The 17,115-nt window shown below is 35.5% G+C and overlaps 1 protein-coding gene across 6 annotated transcripts in view; it reads left to right on the forward strand.

Moving 5' to 3' along the window:
- LOC106056526 (tetraspanin-9-like) overlaps positions 1-17,115 on the forward strand; it is a 172,848-nt gene that overhangs the window by 102,661 nt on the left and 53,072 nt on the right. For 2 of the 6 annotated variants that reach the window (XM_056026046.1, XM_056026048.1), the window contains one exon: positions 8,514-8,955. The exons of 3 other annotated variants lie outside the window; for them this stretch is intronic. In XM_056026046.1, coding sequence (XP_055882021.1) covers positions 8,881-8,955 — 75 coding nt within the window. In that variant the 5' untranslated portion in view covers positions 8,514-8,880. Of the gene's footprint in view, positions 1-4,553; positions 4,775-8,513; positions 8,956-17,115 lie in introns of those variants that run through there. One more of the 6 variants, XM_056026047.1, reaches the window with a different exon arrangement.

Genomic DNA, 17,115 nt, shown 5'->3' on the forward strand with positions numbered 1-17,115 from the left:
AAGGGGAGCATTGTGTATATGTATAGCCTCCTTCAGTTGCTATTCGTCTATGGATCATCACGTCTCATGAAATGAGATGAATGTCTTGGCTTTGGGGGCTATGGTTGGACCGATGTGGCCCACAGTATCCCCCCCCCCCACCACACTCAACACAAATGATATATTCAAATGAACGGCAAGTACCTTACATTTTGTGAACAGCGTCATTGACGGGTGTACTACTTTGTGCTGCATGCTGCCTAAGTGTAGTCTGTTCAAGAATTTTTTATCAGGCTTGACTCCAGAAGATTTTTCTGACCGAATGTTATGACTAATGTGTGCTATGAACTAATCGGAAACTAATTTTCATCTTGCAAGTTCAGGATTTGATTTTTCTTCACTTTTAAATGGTGCTAAATTGGCAACAATCTTCTTTCTAAGTGAACCAAAGATGGCTTCAGGGTCATGTTGGTTTGCGCTCAGGACTGTCGTTCCGCTGGTACCGGATTTGAACCTTGCCCGCCGCAATCCTCCGCCGCCCTGCGAAAGGTTTGGGCGACGATGTAATATTTTGAAGAAACCTACGAAACATATCAAACAAACAAACAAACAAACAATAATCTTGTTTTGATTGGTGTGAAAGGGAGGAGCGTACTTTTTACAAACCTTTCATCAACTCACTGTCTAGCTGGTCAAAAAGTGTGTGTATTTCTCCCACACCCATTCTCGAATCATGTTGAAACTTTGCACACTCTGCACAATTTGTAGACAATACATGAATCAATGAAACAAATATAACCAATTAGTCAATTAATTACTGGTAATAGATTTTTTTGTTTCATAAATATCATATAAATTTATTTTCCAGTATTTAGAGATATAGCTAAATATGTTGGGCTTTGTTTAAGCTTTTTGTTAAAGGAATTTATATATATATATTTTTTTTTTTTCATAAAACAATAAATCAGTATTTCTGAAAGATTATTTGGGTTCAACTCTCTAACCGAGTGGTTTCGAGATGGAATCTTCGTGAAAACTAACATTTGGAACTTCTGAAAATTTAATGTATTGGTCACGTGGTATTCTCATTAACAATTGAAAGGTCTTTAAGAAAGTAATCTTAGATTAATACAGTGCTTATGTTACTAATAAAATATACTGGATTTGTTAATACCACGAAACTCTTATGAGAGGATACATCATTGCGTTTCTGGACTTCAAGACATCTGGGGGCTTTACACTGTCCTAATGAAATGTCAAAGTGATTAAATTTACTGGGAACTACAGAACAATGACCTTAAAACATTTCTTTTCTAAGACCGACGTGACCAGGATTTGCACCAGGTCTCATTGTGTTCAAAATCTCTCGCTCTGACCAGAGTCTTACCAAACGATGTTCCATTAAGGAAAGTGGACGTTGAGTCCAGGTCTTACAGACTAGTTAGAGTTAATTAGCTTCTAGGGGAGAATTACGGCTTCGTTAAGGCGGCTTGAACTGGTTCTACCATCCCGCACCCCTCCCACCGATGCATTTACCATTCATCTGTTGAAACTGTTTACAATTTCAAGATTGTTGTTAATAATAGACGAATAGATATATTGCTATGCAGAGACATTGTAGACCCTATATATGTGTGTTGAAAAACAGATCTAAGAACGCTAACTATTCCAAGTGACTTTTAAAAACGACAAGAATTAACGTCCCTGTTAAAGGTAGCGAAAGATTTGCATAGCGTCAATGGCAAGCAAAGTCCGTAACTTTAGAATGAAGGAGTGAATTTATAGAGAAATTAAATGACAGTGGGAGTTTAAAGAAGCTGATGACCTGATTGAGGGAGGGGTGGGTGGGTGGGTGGGAGGGGGGGGGGCGTAGACTGCACTGAACGTTAGACTAGACCAGTGTTTCCCAAACTGTGTTCCGCGGAACCCTTGTGTTCCGGGAGGTCTAAATAGGTGTTCCACGATAATACTGGAATAAGTAGACCACTAGTAGACTAGTAGACCACCACGTGAATCAATCTCTCTACCAAATAAGCAAAGTGTTCCGCTCAATACTCAGAATGTGCGCAGTGTTTCGTTAAGGGAAAAAAGTTTGGGAAACACTGGACTAGACTAATTAATAGAAGAATTTATAACTAAATTTTCTGACATGTTGTTGACACAGATTTGTATGTATGTCAAGTGCTTTAGTGTACTGTGTTGGCATTGGGTTAAGTATGTCAACTGGTTCAGCAAGCCATTGTTGAACTATGTACTTGGAGTTCTTAGACTAGAGAGCTTAAATCGTACTCAATGTCTCGCTCTGATTGGTAAGACCTAACACCATTAGTTATGAATAATAATGTATTGATGAGATTATGGAGAGCACTAGAGATAAATTGACAAAAGTGTTTATATTCAAGTAACAGGATAGGAGTGACGGATTAATAGGATAGACTAAGAAATGATAAAAAAGTTTTATTATTATTATTATTATTACAAAGCTTATATCAACTCTGCCTGTCTGTCTCCGTCTGTCTGTTTGGTAAAAAATAAGAATCAATAAAAGAAATTAACCACTTAGTTAATTAATGGTTGATAATTAATTTTTTTGGTTGGTATCGAAGAAGGGAAATAAATTGTACTTGACTGATATAGCGGTATAAGTTAAACTAGTTTCTTTTATACACAGTCTCAAAGTTTGAAACTAATAGATGGCTTTGAAACCTTCCATTTTCATAAGCACTTGGCTGGCTTGAGGAGGCTTTGGAAGTCGTACATCTTTTGTTTTAATTATATAATTTAAAAAGCGATCACGATAACTTTCACACAAAGACAAATAAAAATCTTCTGTATATATGTATTAATTTGTATAAGTATTTCATAAATAGAAGTCAAGAACAAAAATGATTTAATAAGTCGCTGACACAGGAACATCACTTTACATACAAGAAAAGACAAAGCAAGCAGCAAGGTCTACTGTAGACCAAGAACATTAACCCACTATTTGCAAATCTGGTCAGTCTGTGAATTTATGGTCAAACTTCAGCCGTTGTATTTTGACACTTTTCAGAAAATGTTCATGGAAATTGTTTAGTTCATTTTCAATGTGAATGTAATCTCTCTTTTTTTAATTTGCTTTCTAAGAATGAGTTCACTAAAGCACACGATTCTATACTTTAAGAAAAGAATGTGTGTGAGAGAGAGACAGAGAGAGAGACAGAGAGAGAGAGAGAGTGAGAGAGAAAGAGAGAGAGAGAGAGAGAGAAGAAGAAAACAACAAGGGAAAGAAAGAACATAGCTTACACACATTTTAAGCGCTCTCGTTTGACAGAATGACTAAGACACTCAACAGAAAGCAGCTGATCTACAGATTGAGTTACTGTCCTTGATGGAATATTTCAACACTCTGGACACCCATGAAGTCAGAAAGAAATTGACAAACAAGAGATCTCGTTTCTTTGAAACAAAATTCTGAATTTGTCGTCTTTGTTGTACGAAATGTCGAACATAGCAACTAAAGTTTTGCATAAGATGATTTATATATATATATATATATATATATATATATATATATATATATATATATATATATATATATATATATATATATATATATATATATATATATATATATATATATATATATATGTAAGTATAGATATATAGTAGTAAATTAAAACTAAATTAACCTTTAAGTGCTGAAGATCTATAGGGCAGATAATATAAAGGTCATCTGTTTCTATGGCCGACGGTTAACGAGTGTGTCTTAATATAAAATATTGCTCCAAGTCTTTGCGTTTCCTCTGTTGAAAATGTGTCCATCTTGAAATTTTCTCGCAAATACTCTTCATCGCTCTCTCTCTCTCTTTTCTCTCTATCGCTCTCTCCTCTCTCTCTCTCCCTTCTTTCTCTCTCCCTCTCTTTCCCTCTGTCTGTCTGTCGCTCCTAGTCTCTCCTTCTTCTTACTATTATAAGAACACCTCGTAGTCATTCAAGACACGCGTGTTGAAAAGAAAAAATGAAATGTCTGAAATGTGTGGTAGGGTGTGTGTGTGGTAGGGTGTGTGTGTGGTTGGGTGTGGGGGGTGGTTAGTTGAGTCCTGAGGGTCAGAGTGAAGGAGGGAGTAGGGGGGCTTTAAGACGCCCCGAGATTTCTTTCTATTTGCTAGTTCTGCTGGCTGTAAACACAATTGGAACAACAGAGCTCCCCCCCCCTCTTCCCAGAGTACCTTCCAGTTGAGTTGAATGATTTTTTTTTTGTTAGTCAACACAGACAGTGTTTACTTAATTGAACAGACAGGGTTTAAAATATTGGCATTGGCGTTAAAAAAATGGACAAAAAATTGGGGGGATGGGGGGGGGGTTATTAAGTAGGAATGTTGGTTAAGAAAGGGGCAGGGGGGAGGGAGTTAAAGATTAGTTAAAGGCGCCCTCTCCGCCTTTGATTTCCGTAGAAATGGAACAAATACCCATTCACTTCTGTTGAAACGCGGTGCAAATTGGTAAGGGGACAAACGAATCTTTCAAAAAAAAAAAAAAAAAATTAAATGACGTCATCAGAGCCTAGGGGCTGGATGGAGAATTTGTTAATCTCAAACCCAAATAGTTCAAATAAAAAAAAATGAGTCCACAAGACAGACATCTCTGAACTGATCAAGGCAGAAGTGTTCAGCTTCGGACCGCTACGACCACCGATTACAACTTCATCCCTTGTTCAGCATTCTATTTCTTATCGGATTTCATGGACGCTGTAGTTCAATCTGAACATTTGTTGTGGACTTGACGTGAAATCATAAATATTTGATGCCGAAATGTTCTAAGAAACATTTTCCTCGTTCACTGCATTACATATTTCACAATTCATTCTTCATTTGTTTAGTGAATACATTATTCTAATATCGATGATGAAAAATAAAATCAAGTTTTATATAAAAAAAATAATTGGAAATAATAAGAATTCGTTCTAATAAAGATGTTTTGTCATTCGGAAAAATCAAGCGATTGAATTAACTAATCAATATTACATTAGAACTTATGATTTCTGCACAATTTATCTATTTTTATTCTAATCATTTTAGTTTTTTTTTTTATGCATGTATTAATTTTCATAAATATTTTTCGTTATTCAAACAATTTTCTTAAAGTTTCTCAGAATAAGTTAATTTAACATATCAAAAAAAAAAGTATTAAAATACCTACTACATTCAGGCCGTATCCTGAAACCCATCTAGATATAGCAACTAAATCACAAGACATAAATTCACTACAAAATATTTCATAGGGATAGGACGCTACAATTATTTTGTGATGTTTTCATTAAGAGACTATACATTTGTGTTTATTACATGACAAGCGATGATGTTAACAATGATTAATGATATTAGTAATGGTTGAATGCAGAATGAGTATGTTTAAATAGTATATATTCTCGCTGTCACTTAATCGTATGTACTAAATTTATGTTTACTAGTGTAGCTGTAGTTTTGAACAGTTTTTGCATTGAGTTCTAACTTTTTGGAAGTTTTGTTGGAACCTTTTTTCTTTTTTTACAATTTTAAGTTTTTCACAATTTTGACGTTTTTCACAATTTTGACGTTTCCTTGTCGTTTCTGTTGGCAGATTGCTGTGTTACTTCCCTTGAAGTAATTTATTTCCCTTGTTCGTTGACGATCTGAAATCCAGCGGACACGAGATTTGTAAAATTATTATAAGAAAATATACATAAGAAGGGCAGAGAAATATAGATTTGTAGGGCATATAGTTTTAAATTTGTTAGGACCTAATTTTAAATGTGTATGTGTGGGCTAATTCTTTTAAATTGTTAGAGACACATAATTGTAAGATTATAAAGACACATTCATTTGTAGCGACACATTCGCGTGTTTTATGTAACACAATAGTTAATAAAATCTAATATGAAAAAAGAAAAGAAATTTGCCAAAGTTTATTTTACAAAATTGTCTATTATACAATAATGTATTCTATTCCAAAGTCCAACTATTACTACAGACGTGGGTAATTGCACATGTATAGTACAACGGTGTGTACAAATAAATGAATGACTCTTTTATTTAGAAAGTTTATTTTGGCAGCGGGTGATGAAGACGCGACATCATAAGCCTATCAAATCGTACCGCAGACGACAACCCTTAGAACGCCTCTGACAATAATACCTTTTAATAAGATCTAGCTGACTTAAGGTAGATCCAAAAGATCTAGCTGACTTAGGGCCTTAGGGTAGATTCAAAAGATCTAGCTGACTTAGGGCCTTAGGGTAGATTCAAAAGATCTAGCTGACTTAAGGTAGATTCAAAAGATCTAGCTGACTTAGGGCCTTAGGGTAGATTCAAAAGATCTAGCTGACTTAGGGTAGATCTAAAAGATTTCGTTGACTTCGAGCACATGTATATTTGGGCAATTTTGGGCAATAGTAAAATCGAAGAAAAAGTTACTCTCGTTGATCTGTTTACTTTTTGAACAATTAAAACAATATCCGGTTTCTGCTTTGTTTCCAGCTTTAAGTTCTATCTTCCATATAAATATCTCCATCTACACATTCGATAGAACAGTGTTAGAAAAGAAAGAGGGGGTGGGACTTAAAACGACATGTATTATATAGTTAGCGCATTTCCCGCCATTTATTTTGACATCCGTAATTTCTGATAAGACGTAAATTGTCTATTGGGGAAGGACAAGGGAGATGATTGTACCGTATCTGTACAGATAGCACAACTCAGGCAGGTTGATATAAATAACATCTATATTTACATTGTTAATTGACGGTGTTGCCGCTGTTGTTGTTATGTTCACATACACAAAGGGCCTAAATTAGAAAGTTCTGCTTTCTCATTGTTATAATTGCCAATATATTCAATTTGCTTTATACCACAATTAGAACAAGTTTTTATGAATAAGCCTAAGTGGTGAAAAAATTGCGAGCAAACTACGGATTAACGGCAGACAGTACTACTTATACTCTTGTAAGCCTATAGTCATATTTATACTGATTTAAAGGCGTGCACTTCCATTCTACATCATTAAACAGCTATCTACTAGTTATATTTTCTTCAAAACTATAACAACCAAGTATGCCATACTTTACATTAGCAGAAATCTGCATTGAAAATCAAAGGCTCTTCCCAGTTCCCATTCTAATTGGCCCACACAAATATCGTCTACTAATAGTTGATTCTTTTTTTTTTAACCTGATTTTGTCAAACAAAAAGATATAAACATTGTCTTCATCTACCAAATATGCTTTGTTGGACCCACTAATGCGCCTCACTGTATGCTTCTAATTTCACCAAACATTGCTTATAGAAGGAATCTAGGTCATTGGTAAATATGCATGACGCGTGTGACGTAATCATCTTATTTTTTGAAGTAACGTCTATATCATATAAGATACGATAAGAATTAATAAGTTTCTGGAGTTTCTTTTAAAGAGACAATCAAATAATATTTGTTTTGGCTATAGCTTGGAATGAGTCTATAAACATTTACTACGGTCCGTTTTAGAAGAATGACATGATCTAAGCCTGGAATAAATTGTCTATTTGAGTTGATAGACGTGTATTCAATTCTTCAAAGAGAGCTTCATTTAGAGTGTATAATTGGTGTATACATTAGTGTTTCATGATTTGTTGGTGGGCTGGAGATGATAAGTCCTTGTTAGTGTAAGTTGGTAGGCGTGTATTCAATTCGTTAATAATAGTCGGTCAGTTCCATAGCTTAATATGTATTATAAAGTTTTTCAACAATTTCCGGTTTGCCAGGAATGGCAAAACCTTGATTAAATGGTCATTTTGAGATGGTCAGTGTGCATTGCGTATTTCAACAGTCGTTGGCCAGTTCGAGGATGGTCAGGGTACATTAATTTAGTATTTCAACAGTGATTTGCCAGTTTAATGCGATAGACATTTTCTAAGTCTTCGAACACTCCAATGGTCAGTTTTAGAGAATTAATTTTTAGAGTACACGTGTGTGTATGTTCTTTCCATGTGTGTCGACGAGTGTGTGTGTGTGTGTGTTGGAATGCGTGTTCTAATCAATGTTTGTGAGAGTAAGTGTGCTAGCGTATGAGAGTGTGTGAAATCTGTGAGAAAGCGTGTGAGTGTGGGAGTTTGTTTTAAATTTTTGTCTTCGAGTGTGTATGTGTGTATATGAGAGTGTGTGCTAGTGTATGCATGATTGTGTGACATTTTTAAAAAGTGTTTGATTGAGTTTACATGTGCATGTTTCAAATTTTAATCATGATTTATTTCGTTGCTAATGTGGTCGATATTTTTTACTCCTTGCCATTAAAGAAACATCGTGTCTGTAAATTATCGAGCTAGGGTATTAACCTATTACACAAGAAACCGGAGATCTTGTAGTTAGGCGATGGACATCGCTTCTTTTCGTACATTGGTAATAAATAATCCTAGATGTTAGGGGCTAGTTACAAGACAAAGTTGGTCTCTTAAACATAGTCTTATCAAAACCGTGAAAAATTAAAATATTTTTTTTTCTTTAAATTGTGTCAATTAATTATAACATTCTATCTGGTTCAGTTTGATAAACAGTACGTTAGTATGACTATGTTAATGTAGATTTTGATTTTATTGGAAGAACACAATTCTAAATTTGGACATTTTTTCGGATACTTTGTGATTCCTCGTGCTGGAGTAATAGTTTGGGAGAAAAACGGAAGTACACATTTCGTTTAAAGAACTGATGAACGTAAAGATAAACTTTGACCTACAGAAGTGACGTCTAGTGGAAGGACCTACAGAAGTGACGTCTAGTGGAAGGACCTACAGAAGTTACGTCTAGTGGAAAGACCTACAGAAGTTACGTCTCGTGGAAAGGACCTAATAATCGGAAGACAGAAATTTAGCATACGGACGTGAAAAAGTTTTCACTGGTTCAAATTTCAAGATGGGTATTAAAACTGAGGTGAAAAATGATCAAGTTCTAAACAAGTATGGCTATGATGACCTGGTCACGTCTGAGGTTGGTATAATCTCACTTTTAAACTTGTTTCTCTTAATCAGCGTTAAAAATATATCAAAAGAATAACTAGCTTAATACAATTTTGTAAAAAACAAATGTTTTAGGTGAAGAACTCCACATTTACAGTCATATATCTCAATACTGTAAAATGTATTTCCCTTTTCGACATTAAACTAGTTAAATGCCAGACATAGCAAGTGAATTAAAATAAACTTTGGAAAAAAAATGAAATAAAGCTTGGAAACCTTTCATACAGTTATGCTGGGTGGCATAAGCCGCTTGGCTTCCTATTGGGCTGAGTTCAAATCCCTATCTAGACTAAGAGTCTTAATAAAGATTCGACTCCAGCCTAATTTTGTTGGCTGATGTAGCATGAAAATTTTCTCCCAGGTACCTCTTCTCCTAACAAAAGAGAAGGGACCAGGTGTATTTAGCATGTTATGTGAGCATAAAAGAAGCACTATACTTTAACGATAATAGCAGTCAGAGGGCGGTACTGCTGCAGACCTGTCACATCACCAGAAAATTCATCAGTGGAAACTGATAAAGGGACTACTGTGAATTTTTCCCTTTAACAAAACTCGACCCTGCCAGAGAATGAATAATCATTCGTTTCTAACATAATACTAATACTAATAATACTACTAAAACTAATAATAATACTTATACCAATACTACTACTACTACTACTACTAGTAATAATAATAATAAGAGAACCTAGACTTGAAGATAAAGCGTTTATGGAAGTTATCCGTAATAACAATAAACTCCATTGTTATATCAACCGAGGGGATAATGACAACTGACCCAACAGATACTTTCAAGGCCCTTGAAATTATCATTGCCTGTCAGAAGGCGGTACTGTTGCAGTCTTGCCTCATCACCAGAAAATTCCTCAGTGGACACTGATAAATGGACTGCAATGAGTTTTGCTTCCCTTTAACGAAACTCGACCCTGACAGCGCCAGATAATGAAAACTCGTTCGTTTCTAACATAATAATAATAATAATAAAAATCTGCAATGATTGACATTGCAGTGCAACTATAACATAACTTTCAAGAAAAAGAACATTACTATAAAAAAAAAAACATAACAAAATAATAAAATTGTAGAATGGACTGTGGGTATTAACTAAATAGAATCTGAAACAAAATTTATGTAATTTTTAACAATAATAATAGTAATATTACCAAAAAGTTCTGTTATGCATAACATTGTTGATATGTATTCTTTGTGACAGATGTCATCTCTGGTATGCATAACCCCTTCAGTTCAGTTTTCAATATTCCTTGTATCTTTGAGCATGTAGACATAGGCCTGGTCCTACTGTGTCTCAAGTCGTTAACTCCGACGAAACAAAAAGTCCAGGTTGATCAATCCAGGTCGATCCTAATTATAAACATCAATGTCAAAATTGAGAATCCTTAATTCAATCCAAACTAGTAAACTAAACGAAGGTAATTTTGACCATGCTGTGCTCCTGTATACAAGTCAAGCTGACCTTTTCTGCCAGATAATCATTCATTAAAATAATTTTATTAATTAAGAAATTTTACAGAATGATTAGAAATAGTTTTTGTTGCCATGCTTCTATGCATGTGCATTATGCGAGAATAATTACCTTCTCCATTATCTTCCAAGAATGCTGTAGTGTATCTAATTTTTTTTATCAATGGGGTTACTCTAGTCCAGTGAGTTTTTCATGAATGTGTGTTATTAGATGTAATGTTTTCTAAACAGTAGACATCAAGAGGATATTTAAAGAACTGAATAGGGGAACACTTCCACATACAGTCAGAGTACATTGTGGCATGGAGCTAATTAGTGAAATTATAAAATTTACTATTTATTTCTGTGTTGTTGTTTTATATGTTGTTCTTGAATCTCGATGGCATATCTGACATTCCCTCTGATCTCTCTCTCTCTTTCTCTCTCCTTCTCTCTCTCTCTCTCTCTCTCTCTCAAACCCTGTCTCTTTCTTTCTGCCACACTTTTCCTTCTTACATTCCCTCCCTCTAACACTTGCTTTCTCTCTTTCTCTCTGAAACTTGCTCTCTTTCTCAAAGTCTCTCTCTCTCTCTCGCTCTCTCACTCTCTCTTTCTCTCTGAAACTTACTATCTCACTCTCTCTTTCTCAAAGTCTCTCTCTCTCTCTCGCTCTCTCACTCTCTCTGAAACTTGCTCTCTCACTCTCTCTTTCTCTCTGAAACTTGCTATCCCACTCTCTCTTTCTCAAAGTCTCTCTACATTTCTCTAATACTTTCTTTTGATAAACCACAATGAAAGCACTTGTAGTTGCACAAAGCTAAGTAAATCTAACTGTATTCTATCCACGAAATTTCTTTAATCCCTGGTACAAGTCCAAACAATTTTTTTTAAAGTTTAAGACCTTTTGAGTTTATCAGGTACAAACTAACGCATTGTTTGTCTATGAGTTAAACCAATCTTCAACAGATCTTGAAGACTTTCTGATGTACACTGTTTAACCATCAGTATAGTCTTTTCAACTCTCTAAATCTTTCTTTTTAATTTGGTCTCAACTTTTCTTTATACCTGGCTTCACCTTGTTGAATCTTTGCTTTTATTTTTGCTTCCATTTTTAAAAGTCAGTCTTTCTCTTCCTCTCTCTTTCCTTCTTTCTCTCTTACTACCTCTTACTCTTACTCTCTATTTCTATCGTCTTAATGTAGTAGAAATGTTTGGATGACAGACCAGATCACATGAATACAATATTGGGACCGAAATTTGATATTGCCAGAATATTTGATATTGCCAGTAAATTTGATATTGCCAGTAAATTTGATATTGCCAGAATATTTGATATTGCCAGGAAATTTGATGTTGCCAGAATATTTGATATTGCCCGTAAATTTGATATTGAAAGAATATTTGATATTGCCAGTAAATTTGATATTGAAAGAATATTTGATATTGCCAGGAAATTTGATATTGCCAAATATTTGATATTGCCAGGAAATTTAATACAGACGAAAATTGCTGGACAAAATAGAAACCGAGTAATATAAAAAACAATTATCCACTCTTCTTTTATGTTCAGATATTAAAGTAAGGCGTAAAGGCTGATTGGTTAAGCGCTTATGTTCCGAGCATAGGGATCTCGGGTTCAAATCTTGGTGAAGACTGGGATTTTGTTGTTTTAGGGATTGAACCAACGACTTTCGCGTTATTAACGCGACGCTAAACCAACTGGGAAATTTTAGCTTGAAGTAAATGATTCAATCTTTTATTTCCAATTTGTGCCTTTTTTTTTTTTTTACATTTTGCTGAATAAAGAAAGTGCTAGCCAATACAAAAAAAGCGTAAACAAAATGAAGGAAAAAAAAACATACTTGGTAATGCCTGGAAATGTCTGACATGCTTTGAGATTTTAGTACAAAGAGAGAGGGATAGAGAGAGGGGATGAGAAAGAGGAAGAGAGGATGGAGCCAGAGGTTGAAACAGTCTAACGGTCCAACAAACAGCGCTCTTAATCGATGTGGGACACACACACACACACACAAACAGAGGCACAGAAATAAAATATCGAGCGAGAGGTGAACACAGACCTAGATATGAAGAGATAAGTCTACAAAACAACACAGACCTAGAAATGAAGAGATAAGTCTACAAAACAACACAGACCTAGATATGAAGAGATAGGTCTACAAAACAACACAGACCTAGAAATGAAGAGATAAGTCTACAAAACAACGCAGACGCAATACCCAATACCAAAAAAGTCTAGCGGGTCATTCGGTAAGAAAAACATAGACTCACTATTTAATGGCGGACGACACGTAGATTAAACAGAAAGGTGCCGACAACTGCTTCTGGTTTTACCACCTACTTTACATTTACCTCCCTTTGCTTTTTTCTTTTCCGAATTTGTTCTTTTCCCTAGTTCTGTTTTCATGCGTTCGTCTGTCCCCCTCCCCTCTCTCTATCTCACGCTCACACACACACACACTCTTCCATCCTTTCCCCCTCTTGCATCCATCCATAAAATATAATTTCTTAACTCTTTCCGTAATTATTTTCCTTGATCCGACGGAATTATTAATTCTGTTCATTTGTAGTTCCCTTCCCTGGTAGGATTAAACTTCTATAACTTTGTTGTCGTAAAAAGTTTTATTTGGTATAAAATTGAAGGGGAATGCATGCTCTTTTTTATGTGACACTAAATTAATGTTGATAAATAGACAAAGATTAATTTAATGAGGTCCAATCAACGATGGTATCGTCAAATAGGAGAGAAAGAGTTAAGAAGATCGTAAAACGTTTTGAATATTGGCTTCTGCTATCGACAGCTGCTGCCATTTTGACCTATTTACAAATATCTCCACATAGGTCAGGGATGAGCACGTGACGTGGTACTAAACGACCCTCTCAAAATCTCGGCCACTGTCCAGAATGAAGCCGCATAGGATCGACGCCTTTGAACTTGACCCTTTTATCACAGTGATGTGGACCCGTCGTAAATTAATATGGCTTCCATCCCACAAAGTGATAACGCTGATCTAGGTCAGTGTTTCCAACTGTGGAACTCTTTTGTTTTTCTCGAGGTCTGAATAGGTGTTCCAAGAACTTCTGCAATTCTAGATCTAGATCTTGTAGGCCACCACATGAATTAATCTTTCTAATAAGTAGCTAGACTCAAGCTCCAGCTGGAATAACCTGCCCAAAGTGCAGCCGAACATTCCAGGCTCACATAGGTCTCACCAGCCACATGAGGAGGCACAAAACTCCAGTGCAAAGCCCTCAACCCCCTGGATGACAAAAGTGGTCATCATCGAACCAAAGATGGATGAACTATATAAATATATATATATCTTTCTAAAAAGTTAGCAAAGTATTACGATAAAAACTCATAGTGTGAAAAGTGTTCCGGTAAAGAAAACACTGAGCTATGTCATGTTAATATCAGGACCAAAATGACTAGATGTCTTTATGTTCATTAGTTTCATACTGTGCTATTGAAGTGTATCTAATTGCAGGCTTAATATTAATAAACTTATTATGCAGATTTTTATCCCACCGGTTACGCCCGGTGCCTCTAAAATACAAATATTCTACATTTAACAAGCGTGGACAATCATCCAGAGCTACATTTTATTACGTCCTAGACCAAACTACTTGAAAGTCGACAAAAGATGACAGCGATCAGAATTCGACTCGGGATAATCGCGACGACAGTCGGAAGCCTAACCCACTAGACCATCATCCATCTTGACCAGCCATCATTCCCGTTTTACTTTTTGGTTTTCATTTTCCCATTTCAAAACTTGCTAGCAGTATCACCTGTTTATGTCCACCTTTTTTTTTTTGCAACAAAGCTTATATCAAAAGCTTATATCAACTCAATGTGTCTGTCTGTCTGTCTGTCTGTCTGGTAAAGATTCTAAACATTTTTTATTCTGCCACATCCTATTTTCTCGTATCAAGTTGAAACATTGCACAATTATTCACTGAACCTGACAAAATATGAATCAATACAAAAAAAAAATGAACTAATCATTTTAATTAATAACTGGTCATTAATTAGTTTTTGTATAACAAAATAAGGGGAATAAATGCTACTTAATGAGATATGTGGATGTATATAAAGATTTATTCCCCTTATAACTTTTTTCACGTTTCCTCTCCCATTTCCCAATCACGTTGAAATTCTACAGAATTATTTAAAGTCGATGATACTACACGAATAAATCGAAAAGTTAACGAATTAGTTAATCAATTAGTAATAATTAATTCATTTTGTTTTATTAGCAGAAAAGGAAGCTAAAAACTGACATCTTGAAATAAATTGCAATAATTAGCAGTTCTTTACCTTAGAGAAGCTTTGTTTGCTTGGTTTTTTTAACGTATTCATTTTGGTTTCGTTGATGGTGTGGCTGTTAACTCAAAGCTTTGCTTGAAGGAGGACAAAAGATGTTATAGATGAAAATGGGGTTACAACTAAATGAATATTACTTAATTTATTAAAAAAGCTGACTTGACGTATTATAGACGAAAATGAGGTTACGTCTATAATTTGTCTAAATGAATATAACTTAATTTATTAAAACAGCGGACTTAATGTCAGCTGTTTGCCAGAACAAATGACTATTTTGGACTTCATCAATTAAATGTAGCTTTAACTGTTTGTTTAACTTAAAATATGTCAAACCCGTGTGTTTGTCGTCGGCAGAAGTTTCCCCTAAGTTTAATTTAAATTGTATTGAATTAATAGGAAACGTACCTAATGTCACGTGACATGTATGAATTACATTGAAATGCGTTAAATGACCAAAACTGATTTTGCATTTAAACGTTTAATAGACTTAGTGCTATGTCTAAAACAAATGTGTAATTAATTAAACGCAAGAAGGAAAAAAATTCCACAAAGTAAATATCTTTCCGAATGGACTGACTGGGGCTGTGAGCCCATGAAATAAGAGTCACATTCTGTTTGGTTGTTTTGTTGATGCTGCTGTTGAGACTGTACCCTCAACGACACAGACGTCCACGAACTCCACTGTCCCAGGAGGCGTGTCAAACAGTGCTACATAATGTGTCTTTTTACATCTGACCGTCTTGGGACTAGAGTATACTTAAGTTGGCAATGCATCGCCACTTTCACATTCACCTACTATTTAGTCTGTTGGAGCGGAAAGAAAACTTAAGTAGACCGCCAGCGGACAACGGCTTTGTTTGCATGAGATACAAGATAAAAATGTAGGTTGCAAGTGGGTTTGCCTCGTCATGTGAAACTCTGCACACATCCTTAATCTTCGGAATCGAAGACATTGCCGTTATTACTTCGTTGGAACGTTGGAACTCCACACGAGATCTGTTGATCGTCCTTCTCCATTCCTCTCTGTCTATTGCCTTGGATAGAGTCTCTTTCAATTTCAGGCCGGTCTATTCTTTAATACTGTCTTCCCCTCGCTTTCTCTGTCTGCCTCTAGTACTGAAATGAGACCATTTCGAATATCTGTCAATGCCTGTGTTAGTTTATTTCTTCTGTTGGTTTTAAAACATTTACAAGCAGGAGCATTATATCTCATGTAATATTGATGTCATAATGTAGGATGTCGCAATGAGGCTGTCATAAAGTAGGATGTCGCTATGAGGGTGTCACCTACTAATGCACTGACTGAAACTACAAAATCACTGTGAGGACCTCATCAAAAATTAAATGTAAAAACGTCACCAGAATGTGTCGATGCAGTGACGTAGCAACAATGGCGCGAAGGGCTTCCCGCGACCAGGCCCACTATATCTATTGTTCTTCAGACTATAAGAATTTAAATGTATCGATTCTAGCATATAGGGGAAGGTTTTTAATATATCTCTAATTTTATTTTTTCGCTGTTTATTTTAATTTTTTTTTAAATTCCTTTTTATTCGATTGGCCTAGGGCTTCCACTCATCCAAGGCCGGCTCTGGTGTACATTAGATTCATGAAAGGTGTAAATCAGGTCCAGATGCTTTGTTCACTTTCTCTATATGTATTGACTGCTGTAGAGTACACACTTATGAGTACAGGAATTAATGGAGACCAGCAAAATAAATTCTAGACTTTCTGTTTTGTAATATACTGGCATGTATACAGGCATTATAGTACACAGCTATTGCGAACATTTGTCTCGGACCCAATAAGATGCTATTCTAAACATTATTTATTAACACTAAAGAAAAGAAAGAACTAAAACCTGTCGCAGCAGTTGTTTGTACAAATACATTAGGAATGTAAATAAACTATTCTCAATCCCAAGTAATTGTCAATTCTCTCAATTATATTACACATTTATCCTTATCCTGTAAAACTGTATATATGTCTTATAGTTTTTTTTTTGTTGTTTTTTTTTTTAATTCGTGAATTGAATAAGAGGGCAAGAAAGTTTGTCCCTTGTTTTGCACAGTTTTTGTTTCCTGCTCTAGCTTGCTCAGTGGGCTATGGTCCAATCTCTGTAGCTTGCTCCGTGGGCTAGGGTCCAATCTCTCTAGCTTGCTCAGTGGGCTAGGGTCCAATCTCTTTAGCTTGCTCAGTGGGCTATGATCCAATCTCTCTAGCTTGCTCCGTGGGCTAGGGTCCAATCTCTCTAGCTTACTCCGTGGGCTATGGTCCAATCTCTCTAGCTTGCTCCGTGGGCTATGGTCCAATCTCTCTAGCTTG

This window comes from Biomphalaria glabrata, chromosome 4 (genome assembly GCF_947242115.1).
Source record: "Biomphalaria glabrata chromosome 4, xgBioGlab47.1, whole genome shotgun sequence".
NCBI classification, from domain to species: domain Eukaryota; kingdom Metazoa; phylum Mollusca; class Gastropoda; family Planorbidae; genus Biomphalaria; species Biomphalaria glabrata.